Genomic DNA, 24029 nt, shown 5'->3' on the forward strand with positions numbered 1-24029 from the left:
AACCTTAGCACTTCAGCTGCATTGAAATATGTGCCAACCAACACATTACAGTGTTATTCTTCATTTTTTTTGATTGCTGAACAGAGGTGTTGTCTTTAAAATGTGGCTAATAATACTTAATGATATGATTCAAAGGCATCAGGCAAATAGTTTGTTTATGGAGACAACATTAGACATTAACAGAGGTAGTTATAGAAGGCACAATGAATATTAAGGTCAGTTTTACAAAGTCGTCTGATTGCCTGCTCGGTATTATAGTCAGGGTGCAGTGATTTAAGGACTACCGGTCCTGTCTTGGTCATTCCGCTGCTACAGTCCTGTCCTTCCTCCACTCATGTGTTGGTCATGTGTCTACTGTCCTTCTGTGGAGACCCGAGGAATTCAATAATACAGGTTCCCCCCCGCTATCCAAAAGTAGAGCATTCCTATGAAACCTTTGATAAGTCGAAATGGCGTAACGCGAAGAAGCAATTACCATGAATTTACGTATATGGGAAAAATTTTTGAGCGTTCTCAAACCCAAAGAATAGCCTACCAAATCATACCAAATAACACATACAACTTAATGGTACAAATGGTGGACGCAGGCAAGCTCAACGCACGCACAATGTCTTTATTTCATTCACAACGATCGAAACGCTTAATTACGTCCAGTTTTACGCTAAGCGTAACACTTACGAGCTGTCTTAGGCTTTTCTAATTCCTTAAGACACATCTTGCTAACGGATGCACAAAATAAATGGAGATAAAGCACAGATGCTCAGAGACACAGTTCAAAGCTATGGCGTGTAGTTCCCGGGGAAGGGGCTTGGTGGCGCCACTCTCGCTGCTTGGGGTGTGCCCTGCCTCTGTAACAGCTCGCTGCAAAACAAACGGTGACGCTGTTTTCGCTTTTTGCCTTTTTTCGTAAAAAATTCGATGTACTTTTTGCTTTTTTCGTAAAAGCGAAAATCCTCTTCGGATTTCTTTCGGTTAGCAAAAACAGGTACTAGTGTAGGTCTTCCGTAAAAGCGAAGTGGTGTGAAGCAAACTTTCGAAAAGCGGGGGATACCTGTAGTGCCTTTCCAGAAATATAATACAAAGTGGCACATCACTGCACGTTATTTCGTTGCCTCGGATTTACGCTTTTATCCATAGGAGTGTTTTTTGGCAAAAAACAGCTGGTGTCGGTTCTTGGAACTGGTCGCTGTTAAAGTCTCAGAGTGGGAAATCTGGATTGGCGGACATTAAATACACTGTGCATACCCCCCTCAGGGCACACCGGGGCTTCGTCGAAGTATAAATTCAGGCAAAAAAAACTCATGTCCTAAAATCCAAAATGAAGTGCGAGTTGGAAAATATGGACTTGTTTTGCACAGTGATGGGAACTGGGTTCTTGGCATTTAAAGTATGATTCTACACACATTACTTTTCATGCTGAAATATCATTTAAGTGTTTAACAGGGTAAATTCATATCAGACTGATAATAGAGGGTGGCATGGTGGCACACCGAGTAGCGCTGCTGTCTCACAGCACCTGGGTGGTGCAACAGGATGTGGGATTGATTCCCCGCTCAGTCTGTGTGGAGTTTGAATGTTCTCCCTGTATTTGCATGGGTTTCCTCTGGGTGCTCTGGTTTCCTCCCACAGTCCAAAGAGATGCTGTTTAGGGGCTCCCATAGTTGGTGAGTGATGGAGGGAGTGTGTGTTCCACTGATGTATGGATGAGTGACCCATTGTAAGAAGTGTATCTAGCAGTGTAAGTCACTGTGGTGAATAAGGTGTGTGGGCTGATAACACTACATAGAGTTCATTGAATGTTGCTTTGGAGAAAAGCACCTGCTGAATAAATAAATGTAATAATACCTGTGTTCATTGTAGTTCATTTGTCCTGCCACCTTTATCATATTTTGAATGTCGTTTCAGTCTTCCATGTTCCTGGGTAAATACATACGTGATTTTTGTCTAGTGTCTGTTATAATCAAGGGCTTCATTTATCATATGAATTACCTTTTAAAGCATCATGCAAATATATAACATTTACATTTTACATTAAAATGTACATTTCATTTTTCAATTTTCATTTGAATTTATACACTTTGGCATTTAGCAGATACAAAACTATCACCATGGTTTCGTATAACTCAGAGTAAGTGAGTGTGTATTTCATATAAGACCGATGGCTTAGATATAAACACGTGATTATTAAAGCTCAGTTTAACGCTATTTGCAGAATTTGTGCCTACACCAGACACCTTATATTAGTTCTTACACTTGCTTTTAGTTTTTCATCTCAAGAAGTATTTTACTTAATCTATGCAGCAGACTGAAGTAACAGCAGTGAACCTCTGAGCCAAAGCAGCTCTTTCAAACTTATTAAAGTGATTTCACACGTGTGTTAAAGAGAAAAACAGTTCAGTGTGTCCTCAATCCACCAATACTTCCTGTGGATTCATTTTTAGGCAATCCAGAGCAAATTACAAAGGTTTAAATGTATGCATGCAAATTCATTGCAGTATTATTTCTTCATATTATTTGTTGCTTAGCTCACACCTAACAAACAACTTACAGTATGGGCTTCATTTGCATAGCTGGGTATTTTATGGGAGGAAATTGGGATAAGTAACATGATCAATGGTCCTGCAGCAGCAATGTGTTGGGGGGGGGGGGGGGGTCTGCATTCTGTCTGTCTTTTATTCATATGGTATAGAATTCATAGTGAATACTGATTCCAAAAAGCTCAATTCACTCACCTAGACAAATCTGTCTGTTTTTTTTTATGCACGTAGTCCTTGACTTATGATGGGGTTCTGTTCCAGTATAACTCCAACATAAGTCCACTTTGTCATGAGTCTCATGTTTATTTGTCCTCCTTTTATGTCCTTCTGTTGATGGAATGTGCTCGTTGTATTTTTCTCTGAGATGTGCTTTGCTTTGGGGAAAAGTGTCTGATAAATGAATAAATGTAAATATACAGTACTGTGCAAAAGTCTTAGTCACTTAGATGTTTCACAAAAATATTTGTTTTAGAGTTATTTAATGTCTTCTGCATTATTGTCAGTAGAAAAGAGTGTATTTTAGATTTCCAAGCATTCCTTTTGTAAAAAGTTACGGTATTACAGTAAGGGTTTTGTATGTCGTTAAAGAAAGAGCACGTGGGTGCACACACGCACACAGTGAAGCCACTTGTCCCAAGAGGGGTCACAGCAAGCTGGAGCCTAGCCTGGGAGGGGACACACCCAGGACAGGATGCAAGTCTGTTGCAAGGCACCCCAAGTGGGACTCGAACCCCAGACCCACCAGAGAAGGGTCACAGGCCAAACCCGCTGCACCACCACACCCCCTTTCAAATACAGTACAGCTATATAATATTTCAATGTAGCACTTTTATTTTCACTTTCATTTCTAAATCTGCTTTTTGCTTTTTCTTTTCGGCACCACAAGAATACTAACATTTGCAATTGCTAGTCATTCTAAATAAAAAGTCAATTGAACTAAATCACAAACAAAAGGTTCTGCAAATACAACGCTTTTACAAATGAGATGCAATTGCTGATAGACATACAGAGTTAAAAAATGTAGTGCCAGCCAGCGTTACGGTACAGTAGATGGAGCGGTTGTCATTACACGTTAGGATCAACGTTGGGGCTCAGAAATAACAGGAAGTTGATGGGACACAGTCGTAAGTCGGGGTCGTCGTAAATCGCATGAGTTGCAAGTCAGGGTACCTGTAGTGGATGCAAGGACATGTGTACTTGTGAAATTTGTCCACTAGGGGGAGACATTTTCCCGTTGAGAAACAGGTGACACCGCGAAATAGTGTGCAGAAGAGAGACAGAGTGATGTGAACGGAAAACAAAGCTGGGAACAGGAGTCGGACAGCAACACAATGTTTTTTTGTTTGTCAGTTTTAAGTGTAAACTGCACCTGCCTTTTATTGTCAGCAGAAAATATTTGTTCCATATGCTGTCAGTGTGAATGTTAACATGGCTGTGTATAGGAGGTGGAGCACAGTCAGTTACATTCATTTATTATCAGACACTTTTCTCCAAAGCGACTTTCAGCAGACACTATGGAGTGTTATCATCCCACACACCTTATTTATCATGGTGACTTACACTGCTAGATACACTACTTACAATGAGTCACTCATCCATACATCAGTGGAACACACACTCCGTAAGTCACACACTATGGGTGAACCTGAACAGCATGTCTTTGGAATGTGGGAGGAAACCAGAGCACCCAGAGGAAACCCACACAGACATAGGGAGAACATGCAAAGTCCACACAGGCTGAGCAGGGATCAAACTCACATCCTCTCGCACCACCCAGAAGCTGTGAGACAGCAGCACTACTCGCTGCACCACCATACCACAGCTGCATGACACTGCTAGAGCAAAGACACTTGTTCCACTAATGACACTACAGCCATCACTGATAATACATTCAGAAATAGCAGTATTAAGAAATATTAATGATGAAGACCATTTTTAAATAGTAGTGATATTATGTTGTTTAATTTTGAGATAATAGTGTTGGGGGGGGGGGCATGGTAGTGCAGCAGGTTTGACTGGGTCCTGCTCTCCGGTAGGTCTGGGGTTCAAGTCCCACTTGGGGTGCCTTGTGATGGACTGGTGTCCCATCCAGGGTGTGTCTCCTCCCCCTCAAGCCTTGTGCCCTGTGCTGCCCGGTTAGGCTCCAGCTCACCACAACCCCCCCCCCCCAGGACAAGTGGGTTCAGAAAGTGTGTGTGTGTGTGAGGCACTTTATGTGAATGGCTGTGTACAATGCAGTGAAACAGAGGAATTCCAGTGTATGTTTATATGACTTGAGCAGAAATGTGTGAACTTGTTGAGTGTGCGTACAGCATTTCAGCGACTCGGGTTTCCCAGCTAGCCCTTTACCCTAGTGACCTAAGGCAGTGAGGTGATGTGAAACCCTGTTAGATAATCTCCTTCCCCGCAGCAGCTCCGTACCTGTTTGTGTGGACTTCAAACATCATTTCTCTCCTCCCTCTCCCCCAGTGAGTGTTTTTTTACCGGCCTCTGCTAACTCATTTAGTGTAATATAAATCCATTCCTGCTGGGGGATTCCGTGACATACTTGTATCACACCTACATTCTCCTCTGTTAACTCTCTGATAAACCCATACCTTAGCTGTGAATAAAACAGCACTAAAATTTGACCAAGTGCCACTAAAGCCTATGATTTTGCATGTTGTTACGATCACATTAATATGCTGTTTAACTTACACTTTCTTCCAGTTGAAGCCGTTTATAGTGCCATTAGACTATATGTACACATTAGACTTAGTTTTAGCCATTTATACCTTGCAGGATGTTTTCCTGGGGCGATTTGGGTTACGTACCACATTTGAAAGTACTGCAGTTTGGCACCTTGTAGATTGTGAACCAGCAACCTTCTGGTTACGGTTGCCTGTTTGTGACCGTAAAGGTGCTTCATCAATCACAGATGGCCCAATATGACCTCTTTAATACCAAAGAAAGGGACTTTGACCCTAGTCTGACTTCTTGTAAGATGGTCCTCGGGTTGGGGGTCAGCGCTCATTCTCTGGTGAGATGCTGCACAGCGGATGTGCCTGTCTCTGCCTTCCAGTGCCCACGCAGTGAGCAGCCGGGATGGCCTGGACACGGAGACGGGCAGCGAGTCCCTCCTGAGCCACCGCAGAGAGCGCGAGCGAGAGAGAACCCGCAGAAGGAGAGAGGCAGAATGTGAGTTATCGATATTAATTGTCATAATGGATTTCCTGTCCAGTTTCAAAGGTGGTGACATACATGGTATACTTCACTGCTTTCATCATTTTTTATGTCTTGATGCACATGCTCAAAGGACAAAAAGAAATTCTTTGTGCTCAAACTAAGGCTTGATCTCTCCCAAAAGCAAAGGGAAGTCATGTCCCTCCCAGATGATTTCCCGGTTCTTCAATAAATGCCTATGAACGCAAGGACACATGTACGATGCTTCCCGGGATATGATGGTGGAACGGCGCAGCTGCTCACATCCCTTTATGTGTTGTTCCATTTTCATTACAGCTACTAGTTTAATACAGTAACAAAGTTACTGTGGACATCTCTTATGTTTGTGTGTATGTGGCATATTAGTGAGTAAGTGCGGGATGGGATATAAACAAGCATGCATGGGTGGGACGAGGGCCTTCGGAGACGTGCCCGCGCATCATAAACGCATTTTCCATCACTCGTTGATGGTCCTCTCTTAGTGCTGAGTAGATACAAGGAAGCCCATGAGGACAAAAAAAAATGACTCTGTAGTTGTATTCCTCATTGACGCATGACTTGTCAATTACCAAGGGGGCGGCTGTGGTACACCTGGGGAGTTTATGAGAAAAGTACGGTCATGTTTACAGAAATGTAGTATTGACTACGGCAACACTGTTGATGACAATACCCCTAACAGTAATCCAACATTTGTGATGCTGACTCACGTATGTAGCTCTGACTCTAACGTTTATGGCTATCTGAAATTGTGTGAATTTGATGATTGCGCATATTTCCGGGTTTTTACTCTGTGGGCCTGTCCTTTTTTTCAGTGAGTCATCATTCAGCTGGTAGAAGTACTTTTAATTCCCTTTTCGATATGTTGCCAATAGTCTCTGAACAAAATAATGACCCAGCGTGTCATGCCGGTTAGCAGCTCTGATCAGGCAGCGCGGTCACACACTGTGTGATCTTGTGCGCAGACTAATCTACGAGGGTGTGTTACACCCGAATTGTTTATGGCAGCTTATATGACCCTAATGAACATTATTTTACAAAAAATACTAGTACTGTGAATTATCAGTACTCTCTGCAATTTACTCTCTGGTCATTTTGAACTATTAGGTGTATTAATTACAGAGCAAGTCAAGTAATTTCTTACATTTCTTAAAGGCTATACTTTTGTCCATTTAGGCATGACCCGTTTAGGGAGTTTCATCTCATTGTTGACTAGACTGTAATATAGTATATATTTTGTTGCAGCAAAAAATAGAAATACAGGTATATAACAGGTTAAAAATGTTGACAAACAGAGCTAAATCAGCTAAGTATTTCAAATATCATTTAATGCTTAATCTGACATGCCTCTGGCGATGATCCTCTTTAGCACTTGGTGAATAAGGTGTGTGGGCTGATAACACAACATAGAGTTCATTGGAAGTCGCTTTGGAGAAGAGCGTCTGCTAAATAAATGTAAATGTAATGTAGTACGTTGTCTACATTTCATGTTAGCTATGGAAGGTAACTATGAATTTGTTTAATTTTTGTGAAAATGCTCATATGTGCATTTTTCCAGTGTCAGTTGTATTGGTTGACATTGCTGCTGGGATAGTTGATGTTTTTTATTCCCTCCAACACAGCAGACATTGTCAGGGCCTTGGTCACTGTAGTACTGTATTTGTCATATGGTCACTGTGGTACCTTGTCTGAAGGCACTGATGCACTTGTGTAAATGTGTTGGCCCTTTTCTTACCTGTTTTGCTCCAAACACGAGGTGCAGTCCTTTAATCCTGCATAGATGTTGAAGAGATGTGCAACTTTCATGCCAAAGTGAGGTGTTTTCATGATGCATCGCCTACAGATGCTGCTGCAGATACCGGTTCTCTTGCACTTTCTTTTCACTTGTCACTACAAGCTGTAAACACCCAGATACACAGTTCAGGAAGCGAACTTAGAAATTATGAAAATGTTGTGCAAAAACGAACACTCTTCTCTGATGACCTTTTGAAGAGCAGTCAGAGGAGCCGTAGGGCTCGTTCGCTAGATTGAGTTCAATTGCAGCGGTTCTAGTGGTAAAATTATACCGCTTGTGAAAGAGATGAATGGTGCAGCTTCTCGTTGCTCTCTTATTGCACATGAGAATTGGGCTCGAGGGCAACACTGTAATTATGTGAGAGGATATTCTTTCATTGCTAGAAGCGAACGTTGGTCCCTTAAACACAACCTGCACAAAGATAATGAGAAAATGACATTCTTGTCATTGACATCAAACCTGAATGTTCCAGTGAGTGATTTTTTTCGTGTATGCGTAGCCCGTCACGTTGTATTTAATTTGGTGTATCTATAAAGTAGACTATTATCTCCTGTTCCGGGGGGGATTTAAAAAATTAATTAGGCAACGTGGAAAAAACTAATTTCTTGACCCCTTTCTTAAATATGAGAGCACTGTGCAAATGTCTTTTTAATCAAATGTATCACGCACTATAAGGACTGATGACGGAGATTAGTGATGGCTGACTGCTTCACGTTCCTCAGGTCTAGTAAAAGGGCTGTACCGTACCACAGTGGCACCATGCTAGGCCTCAATCCCGACATCTAAAGTAGATGCTTAGTGCCAGAGTGCTATACTGGTGACATTACACAGCTGTGTCCACAGCAGGCAAAGCAACAGTCCACCAATGCGTATTAATAAGCATCCAATGCAGGGCCACTGTGGTCCAGAGGCCTTCCAGGAAGCATAGAGTATGAGTATATTATACACACACATATTGTAACGTCTAGTGTTACTGGGAGTTTGAGCAGGAAAATGGGTTTGTCACACACAGTCTGAAACCGCTTGTCCCGAGCGGGGTTGTGGCGAAACAGAGCCAGTTGTACTTAATTTAGTGTATCTATAAAGTAGACCGTTATCTCCTGTTCCGGGGGGAATTTAAAAAATTAATTAGGATAAAACTAATAAATGAAACTAATTTGTTGACCCCTTTCTTAAATGTGAGCGCACTGTGCAAATATCTTTTAAATAAAATGTATTACGCGCAAGGCTGGAGGGGACACATCCCGGACGGGACGTCGAATCCCAGACCCACCAGAGAGCGGGACCCGGCCAAGCCTGCTGCGCCACGGGGTTCATTGTTCATAGTTGAATTCTGGGTAAAATAGAATTGTGTTCAACTGCTGTGGGAACTCACAGGGAATATAAGGGGGTGAGTCTGTTGGGCAGTGAAAAAGGGAGGAAAGCCTGACGAGTGCCAAGTAGGCTGGCAAGGCTAGCTTAAGGTTGTTGAGGAAAAGGGGTCCTCCTACAGAACATTTCCCTGCAACTCTCCACCTTCATCTATAAGATCATTAGCTCCTCGCACTCCTCTGGCTATTTCCCAGCTGCCTTCAAAACCGCTCTTATTTCACTTCTGTTAAAGAAACCCTCCCTGGATCCCAATTCGGTCCAAAACTATGGACCAGTCTCCTTCTTGTCTAAAACTCTAGAGCGGGTGGCCTGTGATCAACTGTCTGATTTCCTCACCTGGAACCATCTCCTCGATGGATATCAGTCTGGTTTCAAAGTTGGTCATTCCACTGAGACGGCGCTTCTAGCAGTGTCTGATGCTCTCCAATCTGTTAGAGCTGCCTCCCTCTCCTCAGTCCTCATCCTCCTTGATCTGTCTGCAGCATTCGACACCGTCAACCACCGGATTCTACTCTCTTCTCTTAGTCAGTTTGGGATCAAAGGAGCGGCACTAAGATGGTTCGAGTCCTACCTATCTGATATATTCTATCAAGTGGCCTGGCGGAGCGCTCGTTCTTCTCCTCTGTCTCTCTCAACCGGTGTCCTGGAGGGCTCGGTACTGGATCCTCTTCTCTTCTCGATCTACACCTCCTCTCTCAGCCCAGTCATAGACTTCCATGGATTCAAATACCACTGCTATACTGATGATACCCAGCTCTTTCTCTCCTTTCCACCTGGAGCATCAGGCATTTCCGTATGCATCGCTGCCTGCCTGTCAGACATCTCTGCATGGATGACTGATCACCACCTGCAACTCAACCACTCCAAAACAGAGATTCTTCACCTCCCAGCTTGCCCATCCTCATGTCATGATCTGTTGATTAAACTAGAGAACTCACTCATTTTGCCTACCTCCTTGGCTAAGAGTCTGGGAGTGATTATTGACTCGTCTGTCTTTCTCTCAGCACATTGTAGCCACAACCCGATCCTGCAGATACATTCTGCATAATATTTTTAGGATCTGTCTCTACCTTACAACTGACTCTGCCCAACTACTTGTCCAGACCATGGTGACATCCCATCTGGACTACTGCAACTCTCTCTTGTCTGGCTTTCCTGCAACTGCCATGAAACCTCTGTAGCTGATACAGAACGTTGCTACACGAGTTGTGTTTGATTTGCCAAAGCGTTCCCATGTATCTCCTCTACTCATTTCTCTGCACTGGCTTCCTATAGCTGCCCGGATCAAATTCAAGACCCTGGTTATGGTCTACAAATGCATCAATAGAACTGCTCCCAGCTATTTACAGAACTTGATCAACCACTACACCCCAGCCAGACCCCTTCGCCCGTCTACTTTTGCTCGCTCGGTGGTGCCACACACGAGAAGTAAAACACGGAGGTTCTCGGTTCTGGCTCCGTTGTGGTGGAATGACCTTCCCCTCTCACTCAGAACTGCTGAAACTCTTTCTACATTCAAGAAGGGTCTGAAAACTCACCTTTTCCAGACTCACTTCACCCAAGATCTCTCAAGCTCATGTATGGTGTAAACGTTCATGCACCGCAACTTCATGATCATCCCCAGATAAGCCTTTACACAGCCGCTACTCGGGCATTGTATGTGAATGTTTGTGTACCTTATTTAAAAAAAAATAAAAAAAACTGTAGGAAGGTTATAAAGATTCATCTATCCTGCGTTTTATGCACCTACTCGAGTGATGAACATCGATGCATGATCAGGTGGAAAGTAACAAACGAAACTAGGTTTAGTTAAAGATTCAATCACGTTTGCAGCTCTTTCTCTGTAATGCACAAATCGTATTTTCTGAGATGTGCACAGCTTTGGAGAAAAGCGTCTGCTAAATGAATAAATGTAAATGTTCTCGAACCGACAGCATTTATTTCCTCGCGTTCGTGCTACTTTTTTTTTGCTGTGTTCCGAATACGTTCGCAACGCTGTCCGTGCCTTATCTTCTCGTCCCATCCGAATCCAGAGCGTAGAACGCTACAATACCTATGTATAATTCAAGAAAAAATATTTCTATATAATTTTGCCCAAAGTGCCGCTAACAGCTACAGGTAATTGTGGTTAAATGTGGTCAGGAAAAGCGGCTCCGTGTCTGTCAGCCTCATCACGACAGGCTTCTCGTTGCGAGTCGGGTCTTATGACACTTGTCCGCGCGAGCAACTCTCTCTTATCGCGATAACTCCGCTCGAAATCCCGCGCCGAGGAAACTTGGCAAAGTGAAGCGTGGGTCGTTCGAAATACCGTCGGGGATGAAACGGCTTGTGCTGAGGGAAGCGGGGGCGAGCACGGGAACGGCAACCGGGCTTGCTGTGTGCGCGCCTGGTCGCGTGCGCGTTCCCGCGCAGTGTCTCGGTGTCATTTCAGCGCTGCTTCGGTAATTGAAGGTGTGCTGTACGCGCGTCCAGGTAAGACTGCGTTCAAACTTAAAGCGCCAGGATGTGTTTTTGGAAGGGGATGGGGTATTTTAATTGATTGTATGTGTCAAATTTTGTTCCTTTTTTTTTTTTTTTTTTTCCTCTTGTGTTGTCAGTAATTTTAATGAAAACGTGATTTAATGCATGTTGTTTCGACTTTTCGCCGAAGCTGTCATGTGGTATTTTGCTAAAAACAGATGAAACAACAGCAAAACTGTAATACGTAACGTTAAAATTATTATACTAAAAATGTTCACCCAAAGCAATTACGTTCCTGGATATTGAGGAAGACACGAACGAAGACTAAGCGGAATGAATGATCGGTAATAGAAGAAAAATAAAAAGACAATTTGTTGGATCTGAAGGAAAAGAAGCGTAAGAATAAGAATATAACATTTGTAGTAGGACCCTCATCAAATGCGTATTATTCAATATTCAAAATTGTTGGTCGCCTGAAACAACGTTACTAATTTATTCCTTATTTAGCGATGACGTTAATAAGATGATATTGTGCATAAATCGCGAAACTATCTTAAATTGTCCAGATGTACAGCCAGCTACTGTTGTATGGAACAAATTATGGAAATGTTTAAACCAGGAAAATGATTATTGTGTTTTTGTATTCTAGATTATTGCATTTTATAGCTTTGGTTTGTTTTTTTAACACTTATATACACTGTGTCTTTACATCCGTTATTTCTATATTCTCTGTCAGTAAGTCTTATTTCTTCCATCCATTCTTTTTCCCTTCAGCAATCAATGAATGAGATGATTCATATCATACTGGGCATTGTCAAAAGCAAGTTGTGAAATCCCAAAAAGTGATTTTATTTAGCCTTTTCCAAGGAACAATCTGTGTAGAGTATGGAAAAATCACTGGTAAAATTTGTGAAGTTAATGCTGTGTCTTCAGATATTCTGCACAATGTCATAAGTAGTTGCATTCTTGGGGAGAAGTTAATGACCCCAGCACGGTGCCCTGTGGCACTCCTTACATGACAGCCAACCCATCATTTACTTTGCCAAACAGGTATGGATCTGAGCTGTCGGACCGAAACGGAGAGAGCGCCGGTGTCCTGTTTCTCTTCCTTTTCCACCACCTCTTCCCACTCTTCCCTTCTGTTTCTCTCACTTTAGCCCTTTCTCTTCCTTTCCTGTCTTCAGCGTAATGGATATAGAAAGGACTGAATACCTTTCTGCATTTATACAGACATTGCCCGTGTTTAAGGGGGTACGGTGGCAGGGCGGGTTTGCCCAGGTCCTGCTCTCTGGTGGGTCTGGGGTTCGAGTCCCGCTTGGGGTGCCCTGCGATGGGCTGGTCTCCTGTCCTGGGTGTGTCCCCTCCCCCTCCGGCTTTATGCCCAGTGTTGCTGGGTTAGTCTCCGGTTTGATGTGACCCTGCTTGGAACAAGTGGTTTCAGACTGTGTGTGTCTGTGTTTACCACAGTTAGCCGAACGATCCGTTGGTCTAACACAACATTCACAAACAAGTATCTGACCAGCTTTGCTCCACGTCATCTTAAGACTTATAGCTCGGGAGGTATGCTAAAGATCCGTACACCTGTGTGAGTCTAAGGTGTGTTCTAGACATGTGGTCTGATAGACATGGAGCTCTCTAAACTGGGTAAGGATACGTGACTAATAAAGAGATATTGAAATATGAGGCGGGATGTGCTTTGTGGTTTGCTTGTGTCAGAATTGTTTGAAGACAGCTGTTTGTGTGGGCATGTATGTCTGTCTGAGGACAGTGTGCCATAGGGAGGGGGAGTCAATGACAGGGACCCCCACACTGCTCGAGTGCTGCCGCCCACGGAGAGCCTGTGCCGAGCAGAGCTCCCAGCGGCCTCACTACCTCGTCCGACCCCTCCAGCCAGTCAGATGTCATCCTGAGACACAGCCCTGTGCTCGGCCTTGTACGTATGGGAGCGTTGTTTTCTCAAGAGTACTGTGCTTGGCCTATTACATCGGCTCACCAGACATTCCTTTTTTGCAAATCTTTTAAAAACGGATCCCTTCGCAGGGAGAGGACAAGCCTCAGTTCCCTGTTTTTTGTCTGTCATTTTTATCTTCTTGTAATTACGCAAAACACCTTTCAACATCTGTGCAGTTTTTGGTTGTGGACTCAGAGGTTATCATACAACAAAAGACATTAAGCTATGTATCCTTGAAATAAGTACTTGTAGTGTAAGTATCGTATCATTAATATAAGTACCTAACCCTAGCCCTAACTCTCACATCACTGACAAATTTACTTGGTCCAGTAGCACAATAATCCATATTTAGAGTCAAAACATACATTAAGTCATTTTTATTAGCCAGTACTACAAGATTAACACTTGCAATTAATTTAAGGGGTTTATTGCCAGGTTTCCCTTTTAAAATGAATTCCATTTCTCTATACATAGTTTGTAGGTATATGGCTTCACACCCCTATTTTCACAGTCACCAGCTGACGCTGTATAACTCGTACCCTGGTGTGAAACGTGTAACTCTGTTCTGCTGTGTGGCTGCTCCCAGTCCCGCGGGTGAATGGTCATGCCAAAGGGGAGCGCCCAGCACGGGATTCAGCCATGGGCTGCGACAGCGCCTCCATGATGAGCAGTGAGCTGGAATCCAGCTCCTTCGTTGACAGTGAGGAGGAGGACGCCAGCAGGTGGGTGATCCTTGCCGTTCTCCTACTGGATCGTATTTCAAACATGACTCCGAACAGGTTCAAACAGTTATTTGTGCTGCAGCAGAAATTTTTCTCGTGGTACTTGAGGTGCCGTGTCTTCTCCCCCTCTCCTCTACTGTCTTGTTCCCAGGCTCAGCAGTTCCACAGAGCAGAGCTCCTCGTCTCAGCTGATGAGGAGACACAAGCGGCGGCGCAGGAGACATAAAGTGGCCAAAGTTGATCGGGTGAGGTTCACAGGGGTTCTTTTCTGCCCTCTTGCTTGACCAATGATAGAACATGCGTGGACACCCCAGCTCCATTCGTAAGAGACAGTAATACGTATATTCTTGTGACTGATTACTTCCAAAAAGGGGTGTGTTTTTGTTTATGGCAATCAAATGGTCTCCTCTCTCCACAGTCATCTTCATTCAGCAGCATCACAGATTCCACAATGAGCCTCAATATCATCACAGTCACACTCAACATGGGTAAATCTTTTCCACCTCTGTCTGACCTACTCTGCATGTCCAAGCCATTCATGATGGCTTCACTGGATGCTAGATGTATCTGTTTAATTTTTTTAGCTAATTGCTGCAGTACTCTAACATTTTCTCTCCCCCCAACAGAGAAGTACAACTTCCTAGGAATCAGTATTGTGGGACAGAGTAACGACCGAGGGGATGGGGGGATCTACATTGGCTCCATCATGAAGGGAGGGGCTGTTGCTGCGGATGGTAGGATTGAGCCAGGAGATATGCTACTACAGGTGAGGTAGCAGGGCACTTAGAAGGGTTATGGGGATAGTTGGCATCCATAAGGATCATATCACATTATGACATATCCGTGACCTGAACTGCAACGTCACTAAATGCAGCACTGTGTTAATCCTTACGTCTAATTCAGTTTTGTTTTTATTTTCATGAGCAATATTCTGTGAAGAGATCCGTTTAAAGTCTCACGAAATAAATGTGATTTTTTTTTAGCGTTATTTGGTGTGTTCCGATCTATCTCGAAACAGAGGTTGTCATGTTTCAGGACTGTACGGTGAACACAGCGTTCACTTGAGTCACGTCACAGTATGTGAAATGCGATGGACTAAATGCGGACTCTCCGTTTCCATATGCATTGAAATATTTGCGTTGTTTAATGAAATCCAAATGGACTCATTTGCTTCACAACTGATTACACTTTTTTTTTTTTTGCAAAATCTGAAATACATAAAAATATATTTTTAACATTTTATGTTTGGAGGGTTCAATCCGACTAACGTAAGCCAGCATTTTGTGGGGTACAAGCACAGGGATAGTCATTACTGAATGCTGTTGTCAGGAGACAAATCCAGCACTCTCCTTTCAGCCGGCATTCTTAAATCAGCTTAGAATAATACACAGGATTTATTCGCCACCGATGCTAATCAGGCACCAACACCATTAATCGGTGCAAGGCCTCCCGGAGGGGGGAACCACGTTATCTCCCAGAGATGAACATGTGCAAGATAGCCCTACAGCAGCTTGCTGTGAGCCGCCCTCAGCCAGCTCTGTGTTAGGCATGGTCTCAAGATGTGTGACTTGGAAGCATCAGAGGCAGCTAATCCTTTATCAAATGACAGGGGAGAAGCAACTGGTTTGGATTAGATGGACCCCTTAGGCCAGATGACATTCTATACAATAGCAGCATGTATTAAACACGTTTCCTGTAAGCTCATAAGCTTTCGCTAAGCCCATATATGAAGGCGAGAGTTGCTGCAAACTCATGCCTAAGACCTAAAATCATTAGCATTTTGTAAGAATTCATAGTAATTTATTCCTTTTGCTCATAGGAAAGGTTTGGTACTCAATCCAGTGTACATGACTGAATTCATAATGCTCTTAGGGAATTTGCATCAACACGTCGTCCGTTCTGTCAAAAGCAGTAGCAATAAATGTCTTGGCCGGGTGCTTTATGCATTTTGATAATTACATGAAATTGCGTGGACGTCCATGGGAGTGATTCCATCTCTGTAACATGCAGGTGAACGACGTGAACTTTGAGAACATGAGCAATGATGATGCTGTGAGGATATTACGAGAAATCGTCTCCAAGCCCGGGTAGGGACACGTTCACAAGTCTTTTCTTCTTGGTTATTTTAGCTTTTCACCCTTTGGAAACAGGAGACACTCATTTACTTCCACTGTGACAGGTCTCATCAGTGGTGATTTCAGGGGCAACTCTCTATAAAATTCAAAAGGACAGTAGATGGACAGTAGCACAGCGGAATCGTGTTTTGTGGTCCGATGACTCAACATTTCAAATAGTTTTTGGAAAAAATAGCCACCGTATTCTCCGGGCCAAAGAGGAAAAGGATCATCCAAGCTGTAATCGGCGTCACCTCCGAAAGCCAATGTCTGTCATGGTACGGGGGTGTGTCAGTGCCCATGGCATAGGTAACATCCGCTTCTGAGGGCACCATTAGTGTAGACAGATATATACAAATTTTGGAGCAACATATGCTGCCATCCAGATGCCATCTTTCCCAGAGACGAAGGTCCCATAGTTGAACACCTGTATAATGGATGAATGTCGGAAAATTCCGCTTGCTAAACTTAACCAACTGGTGTCTTCGGTGCCCGAACGCTTAATACCAACCAACCAATACAAGTCAAAGTAAATTTACAAATCACTCCTTTTTGTTTTCATTAGCATTTTCCATACTGTCCCAGCTTTTTTTGGAATCGGGGCTTGTAATTGTTGATAAACCTACGATTGTATTTCAGTATTCAGTTAATACAGATTTATGGCAGCTAGACAATCAGGTGAGGCAAGAACTTGAAGGCCACCTCTACAGGAGAAGAAGTTTAATTAGAAGCAGAAGACAGAGTGCCTGTTTCACTGGAGCAGTTCCAGACCCCTCTTGGGATTCTCCTGACAAGTTTGTGCCCTTAACCAGCACACACTATGTGCAGAATATAGAGCGAAGCTGATTTTTATGGCGTCTCACTTTCAGGCCCATCAGTCTGACAGTGGCCAAGTGCTGGGATCCAACACCTCGTAGCTACTTCACTATCCCCCGAGGTGAGCGCTTTACTGCTGTGCAGACAGGACCACATATCCCAGAATGTTTAGTTCAGCAAAATGTGTGGTAGCAGTGCTTAAAACTGAATGTACCTTTTTGTTTCTTCTCAGCGGAGCCGGTGAGACCTATCGACCCCGCAGCCTGGATCTCTCATACCACAGCACTGACCGGATCCTACCCACAATACGGTACTGTCTTCTTGTTCAACGTGGAACGTGTTTATGTTTTGACAATAATAACCGTGATCAGCTCTGTAGCAAAGACCATGTGTGCTGGATTTTAGCCTCTGTAGCTCATAAAGGTAAGTTTGTAGGAACTTTGTCTGAATGCAGTGTGAAAGAGAAATGTGGATCAGCAGTGCATTGTTGGCTTTTATCTGTGTCCCTCAGAGTTTGAAGACCTGCCGCTGTCTGTGAGCAAGACAGATATGGCAACCATAGTGAAGGTGATGCAGCTGCCCGATTCTGGCTTGGAGATCAGGGACCGCATGTGGCTGAAGATTACCATTGCTAATGCTGTTATTGGTAAGGGAAAACAGTATGCAGTGGGAAAGCTCCATTTTTCCACTATTCCACTTATTCTTATTATTTCATATTTTATAGCATTATTCCCGTGTTCTCCACTTTGGAGAAAAGCATCAGCTGAATGAATAAATGTAAATGTTACAAACAGACGAGTGAAAATGCAGGACAATGCAGTGCGCAGGCCAGAGTCTGACAACAACGTGTACAATGTATGCAGACAATATTTGTAATACCCAAAAAAGATTTAATATACAAAAATGAAAACTACTATAACTGTAGACAGTATAATGTTGACAACTCACATTTTAAAAAACTGTAGAGAGAAAACAAATATTGTAAGGCTGATACTGGGGGAAAAAAACACGGCTGGCACTTCAAGGCTGCCCAACTGCTCACCTCTCCTGGGCATGCATACGATACACAATTGGGTAAGATTGTAGTGTTTTGTGACCCGTTTCTGGACTGAAATTTGAGCGTTTGTGTGTCAGCACACTTACTTTTTGATACTAAAACGCGATAACTAAAATGGGAGCAGCTGGTAGCATAGTGGTTGAGTTGCTTGCCCGAAGATCTTTTATTTCGTGCCTTTGCGTCAATGTGATTTCTACGATTTCTACGGGTGTGTGTCTGCTGTAAACGGTCCTCTGCCTCTCTGTGTCCAAGGATCATTGTGCAAGGATGGTGGTTGAAACTCTTTGTTGGCCTCCCTTAGGTGCAGATGTAGTGGACTGGCTCTACTCACGGGTGGAAGGCTTCAAGGACCGACGGGACGCTAGGAAGTATGCCAGTAGCCTGTTAAAGCACGGCTACCTAAGGCACACCGTCAACAAGATCACGTTTTCCGAGCAGTGCTACTACACCTTCGGGGACATCTGTCAAAGTATTCCCATTGTTCCTACCTCTGATCAGCGTGGTTGACGTAGCGCAACTCCACGATCTACGGTAAAGTAAAATAGGCAATGTTTGTTTTTGTGTCCCTGATAGACATGGCATCCCTCAACCTGAATGAGAGCTCCAGTGGTGGGGGCTCTGAGCAGGACACCTTGGCCCCTTTGCCTCCACCCGCATCCAACCCTTGGCCCCTGGGAGGGCACCCCTATCCAACATACCCAACAGGGCCGTCCAGCTTCCCTCCAGGCTACTCGGACCCCTGCCACAGCTTCCACAGCGGCAGCGCAGGCAGTCAGCATAGTGAGGGTGAGTTGGGGCAAATATTACTGTCGGTGGATGAATGTGAAACGGCAGTACCAGATTTCCAAGGCAAGGTACAGGCATCACTGTTATTTTATGAACTGAGGGCAGAAGATAGATGCCGTTTTGAAAACTGAAGATTGCCGTTTCACGGGACTCTGCTGTTGCACCCTTGAATGAGGCACTTACCCTTAATTGCTTTAATAATTCATCCATCCATATATAAAGGGCTAAATTTTGTTTGTTGTTCTATATAGAAGCATTAGTTAAGCAACAAAATACTAAAAATGTTGACATTATACTCGTAACATGTCAGAACAACTAATAAACACAAGATGACAGACGTTTCTTGATGGGAAAACAACCATAAATCAGGATAAAAGTTCGTTCATCCTCAGGGGGAAAAGGTTATGAGCTTGAGAACCAAGACAGTTGTCCAGTTAGCCTTTCTTCCCTTCTCATGCTGTGCCTCTAGCGGGAATGTATGGAGTAACAATGTCTAGTGAGGGTCTGCTGTTTCAATATGGAGAACAATTATGGGTACAGAGAAGCCTATATGAAGTTTTTCTTAACAATTTCAAGGCATAATATAGGATCCATGTGTCATAATGTCTGTTATTTTGCATTATTCATTAATTAAAACATGGACTGGGTTGTGTATTGATGGAAAGATTCCACTTGGATACACTTGGTGTTAATTCTTGTAATTTTCCTTAAATGAGACGAGCCATTCTGGCACTGGCCTGTTTTTGTGGTGTTTTGAGTGATGTCAGGTGTGAATATATTATTTGTAAAGTGTATGAAGCATTGCATGTAGCCTGAGGATGCGGCACCTCAGCGGCAGCTTAGGTCCCTCTCTAGTCCACAGTGTTGAAGTGATGAATCTGTGAGGAGTTGGCATGTTCTCCCTGTGTGTGCATGAGTTGCCTCTGGGTGCTCTGGTTTCCTCACATACTCCAAAGACTTGGTATGTCGGTGAACTGATAACTGTGATTGCCGTGAATGTGTTTGTGAGAGTGCAGTGTGTGTGCGTACCCTGAGATGGACTGGTTCCCCCCAGAATATGCTCTATGTGTCGTGGAATTGGCTTCTGAATCACAAACACGCTACGTTGATAAAAGGATACTTGAAATCATCATTTAGTTATGTATTTAAGCATGATGTAGAGTTGCTTTAGCCTCATCCTACTTTGGCTATTAGGGTTCAGCATCTCAGTGTCACATGTTTGATAGAGCAATCATCCATCCATCCATCTTCCTCTGCTTTTATCCGGGGCCGGGTCGCGGGGGCAGCAGTCCGAGCAGAGTCCTCCAGACTTCCCTCTCCCCGCACACCTCCTCCAGTTCCTCTGGGGGAACCCCAAGGCGTTCCCAGGACAGCCGGGAAACATAGTCTCTCCAACGTGTCCTGGGTCTGCCCCGAGGCCTCCTCCCAGTGGGACAAGCCCGGAGCACCTCCCCAGGGAGGCGTCCAGGAGGCATCCGGAACAGATGCCCGAGCCACCTCAACTGGCTCCTCTCGATGCGGAGGAGCAGCGGCTCTACTCCGAGCTCCTCCCAGGTGACTGAGCTCCTCACCCTATCCCTAAGGGTGCGCCCAGCCACTCTGCGGAGGAAACTCATTTCTGCCGCTTGTATCCGCGATCTCATTCTTTCGGTCATGACCATAGGTGAGGGTAGGAACGTAGATCGACCGGTAAATTGAGAGCTTCGCCTTACGACTCAGCTCCCTCTTCACCACAACAGACCGGTACAATGACCACATTACTGCGGACGCCGCACCGATCCGTCTGTCAACCTGCCGCTCCATTTTTCCCTCACTCGTGAACAAGACCCCAAGATACTTAAACTCCTCCACTTGAGGGAGCAACTCCCCCCTAACCCGGAGGGGGCAATCCACCTTTTTCCGACTGAGAACCGTGGCCTCGGATTTGGAGGTGCTGATTCTCATCCCCGCCGCTTCGCACTCGGCTACAAACCTCCCCAGTGCACGCTGCAAGTCTTGACTTGATGAAGCCAACAGGACCACATCGTCCGCAAAAAGCAGAGACAAGATCTCGCGGCCACCAAAACAGACACCCTCCGTTCCCTGACTGTGCCTAGAAATTCTGTCCATAAAGATAATGAACAGAATCAGTGACAAAGGGCAGCCCTGGCGGAGTCCAACATGCACCGGGAACAGGTCTGACTTACTGCCGGCAATGCGAACCAAGCTCCTGCTCCGGTCATACAGGGAACGAACAGCCCGTAGCAACGAGCCCCGAACCCCATAATCCCGAAGTACCCCCCACAGGATGCCACGAGGGACACGGTCGAATGCCTTCTCCAGGTCCACAAAACACATATGGACTGGTTGGGCAAACTCCCACGAACCCTCCAGCACCCTAGTGAGGGTATAGAGCTGGTCCAGTGTTCCACGGCCAGGGTGAAAACCGCATTGCTCCTCCTGAATCCGAGGTTCGACTATCGGTCGGATTCTCCTTTCGAGTACCCTGGCATAGACTTTCCCAGGGAGGCTAAGGAGTGTGATCCCCCTGTAGTTGGACCACAATCTCCGGTCCCCCTTCTTAAAAAGAGGGACCACCACCCCGGTCTGCCAGTCCAGAGGCACCGTTCCCGAACTCCACGCAATGCTGCAGAGGCATGTCAGCCAAGACAGCCCCACAACATCCAGAGACTTGAGAAACTCGGGGCGGATCTCATCCGCCCCCGGAGCCTTGCCACCGAGGAGTTTTTTGACTACCTCAGCAACTTCAGCCAGGGTAATGGACGAGTCCCCCTCCAAGTCCCCAGCCTCAGCTTCCTCTACGGAAGGCGTGTCGGAGGGATTGAGGAGATCCTCAAAGTACTCCTTCCACCGCCCGAGGACATCCTCAGCTGAGGTCAGCAGCGCACCACTTCTACTGTAAACAGTGTTCGTGGAACACCGCTTCCCCCCTCTGAGTCGCCGGACGGTTTGCCAGAATCTCTTTGAGGCCGACCGAAAGTCTTCCTCCATGGCCTCGCCGAACTCCTCCCAAGCCCGAGTTTTTGCCGCGGCGACTGCCAGAGCCGCGCTCCGTCTGGCCCGTCGGTACCTGTCAGCTGCTTCAGGAGTCCCATGAGCCAGCCAGGCCCAATAGAACTCCTTCTTCAGCTTGACGGCATCCCTTACTTCCGGTGTCCACCACCGTGTTCGGGGATTGCCGTCGTGACAGGCGCCGGAGACCTTATGGCCGCAGCTCCGAACCGCCGCCCCGACAATGGAGGCACGGAACATAGTCCATTCAGACTCAATGTCCCCCACCTCCCTCGGGATCTGGTTGAAGCTCTGTCGGAGGTGGGAGTTGAAGACCTCTCTGACAGGGGCCTCCGCCAAACGTTCCCAACAGACCCTCACTATGCGTTTGGGCCTGCCAGGTCTGTCCAGCTTTTTCCCCCGCCATCGAATCCAACTCACCACCAGGTGGTGATCAGTTGACAGCTCAGCCCCTCTCTTCACCCGAGTGTCCAAGACATATGGCTGAAGGTCAGAAGAAACAACTACAAAGTCGATCATCGACCTCCGACCTAGGGTGTCCTGGTGCCAAGTGCACTGATGGACACCCTTATGCATGAACATGGTGTTCGTTATGGATAAACTGCGACTAGCGCAGAAATCCAATAACAACTCACCGCTCGGGTTCAGATCAGGGAGGCCGTTCCTCCCAATCACGCCCCTCCAGGTATCACTGTCGCTGCCCACGTGGGCGTTAAAGTCCCCCAGTAGAACGACAGAGTCCCCAGTGGGAGCGCTTTCCAGCACGCCCCCCAGGGACTCTAAAAAGGCCGGGTACTCTACACTGCCGCTAGGCGCATAAGCACAAACGACAGTGAGAGACCGTTCCCTGACCCGAAGGCGTAGGGAGACGACCCTCTCATTCACCGGGGTAGACTCCAACACATGGCAGCTGAACTGGGGGGCTATTAATAAGCCCACACCAGCCCGCCGCCTCTCACCTTGGGCAACGCCAGAATAGTGGAGAGTCCACCCTCGATCGAGAAGAGTGGTTCCAGAACCCAAGCTGTGAGTGGAAGTGAGCCCGACTATATCTAGACGGTATCTCTCAACTTCCCGCACCAGATCAGGCTCCTTCCCCGCCAGTGAGGTGACATTCCAAGTCCCAAAAACCAGAGTTGGCGCCCGAGGTTTGGGTCGGCCGGGCACTCGGCCCCGACCACCGCCCAAATCACAATGCACCGGCCCCTTACGGTCTCTCCGGCAGGTGGTGAGCCCACCGAAGAGCGGCTCCACGTCGTGGCTTCGGGCTGAGCCCGGCCAGGTCCCGTGGGCATAGACCTGGCCACCAGGCGCTCGCATGCGAGCCCCCCCCCCAGGCCTGGCTCCAGGGTGGGGCCCCGGTGACCCCATACCGGGCGGGGTAAACGGACGCCTTGATTTTTTCTTCATAAGGGGTTTTTGAACTGCGCTTTGTCTCGTCTGTCATCCAGGACCTGTCTGCCATGGGGGGAGACCCTACCAGGGGCATATAGCCCCAGACAACATAGCTCCTGGACTCATTCAGGCACTCAAACCCCTCCACCACGGTAAGGTGGCGGTTCACGGAGGAGAGAACAATCATTCTTAGATATTTAAAGCAGCACAATACAGGCTTCCCTCATATAATGATCGTGTTTTGTTCCCTAAGATCTTATGGTCTGTGTGTTAAAACCAGGGCTGTGGAGTCGGTACAAAAAATCTTCAGTAACCCAATACCTGCTTCCGACTCCGACTCCACAGCACTGCCCAAAAGTTGCACATTATTTTGGGGTCGACTTATCCGGCGAATGTAGGCCTAAACCTATATTACACCTCTAATTTTCGGGGGTCGATTTATATGCCAGATCGACTTATATTCCGGCATATATGGTAAATTTTGTCAGAGTCGGTACATTTTTACTGACTCCAGTAACCCAATAATTGCTTCCAATTCCGACTCCACAGCACTGGTTAAAACATGGGTTCAGTCTCTATGGAGTTTGCATGTTCTCCCCTGTGTTCATGAGGGTTTTGTCCAATGCCCAAAGACTGTGTTTTAAATGAACTGGTCACTCTAAATTGCCTGTAGTGTGTGTGTGTGTGTGTGTGTGTGTGTGTGTGTGTGTGTGTGTGATTGACATGCTGTGAACTGACAGTACCCTGCCTTGCACCTTATGTTTGTAGGGTAGGGTCCAGACCACCACAGTTCTGCACTGCACATGCAGCTATAA

The 24029-nt window shown here is 45.6% G+C and overlaps 1 protein-coding gene across 3 annotated transcripts in view; it reads left to right on the forward strand.

Annotated features, from left to right (window-relative positions):
• The window catches only part of LOC108938239 (segment polarity protein dishevelled homolog DVL-1-like), a 42566-nt gene that overhangs the window by 12839 nt on the left and 5698 nt on the right, over window positions 1-24029 (forward strand). For 2 of the 3 annotated variants that reach the window (XM_018758684.2, XM_018758682.2), the window contains 11 exons: window positions 5599-5714; window positions 13899-14034; window positions 14186-14279; window positions 14453-14522; window positions 14661-14800; window positions 16045-16121; window positions 17018-17085; window positions 17197-17274; window positions 17476-17610; window positions 18323-18490; window positions 18595-18807. In XM_018758684.2, the coding sequence (XP_018614200.1) occupies window positions 5599-5714; window positions 13899-14034; window positions 14186-14279; window positions 14453-14522; window positions 14661-14800; window positions 16045-16121; window positions 17018-17085; window positions 17197-17274; window positions 17476-17610; window positions 18323-18490; window positions 18595-18807 (1295 nt within the window). Of the gene's footprint in view, window positions 1-5598; window positions 5715-12783; window positions 13295-13898; window positions 14035-14185; window positions 14280-14452; window positions 14523-14660; window positions 14801-16044; window positions 16122-17017; window positions 17086-17196; window positions 17275-17475; window positions 17611-18322; window positions 18491-18594; window positions 18808-24029 lie in introns of those variants that run through there. The other variant, XM_018758683.2, reaches the window with a different exon arrangement.

This window comes from Scleropages formosus, chromosome 2 (assembly GCF_900964775.1).
Source record: "Scleropages formosus chromosome 2, fSclFor1.1, whole genome shotgun sequence".
In the NCBI taxonomy this organism is placed as follows: domain Eukaryota; kingdom Metazoa; phylum Chordata; class Actinopteri; order Osteoglossiformes; family Osteoglossidae; genus Scleropages; species Scleropages formosus.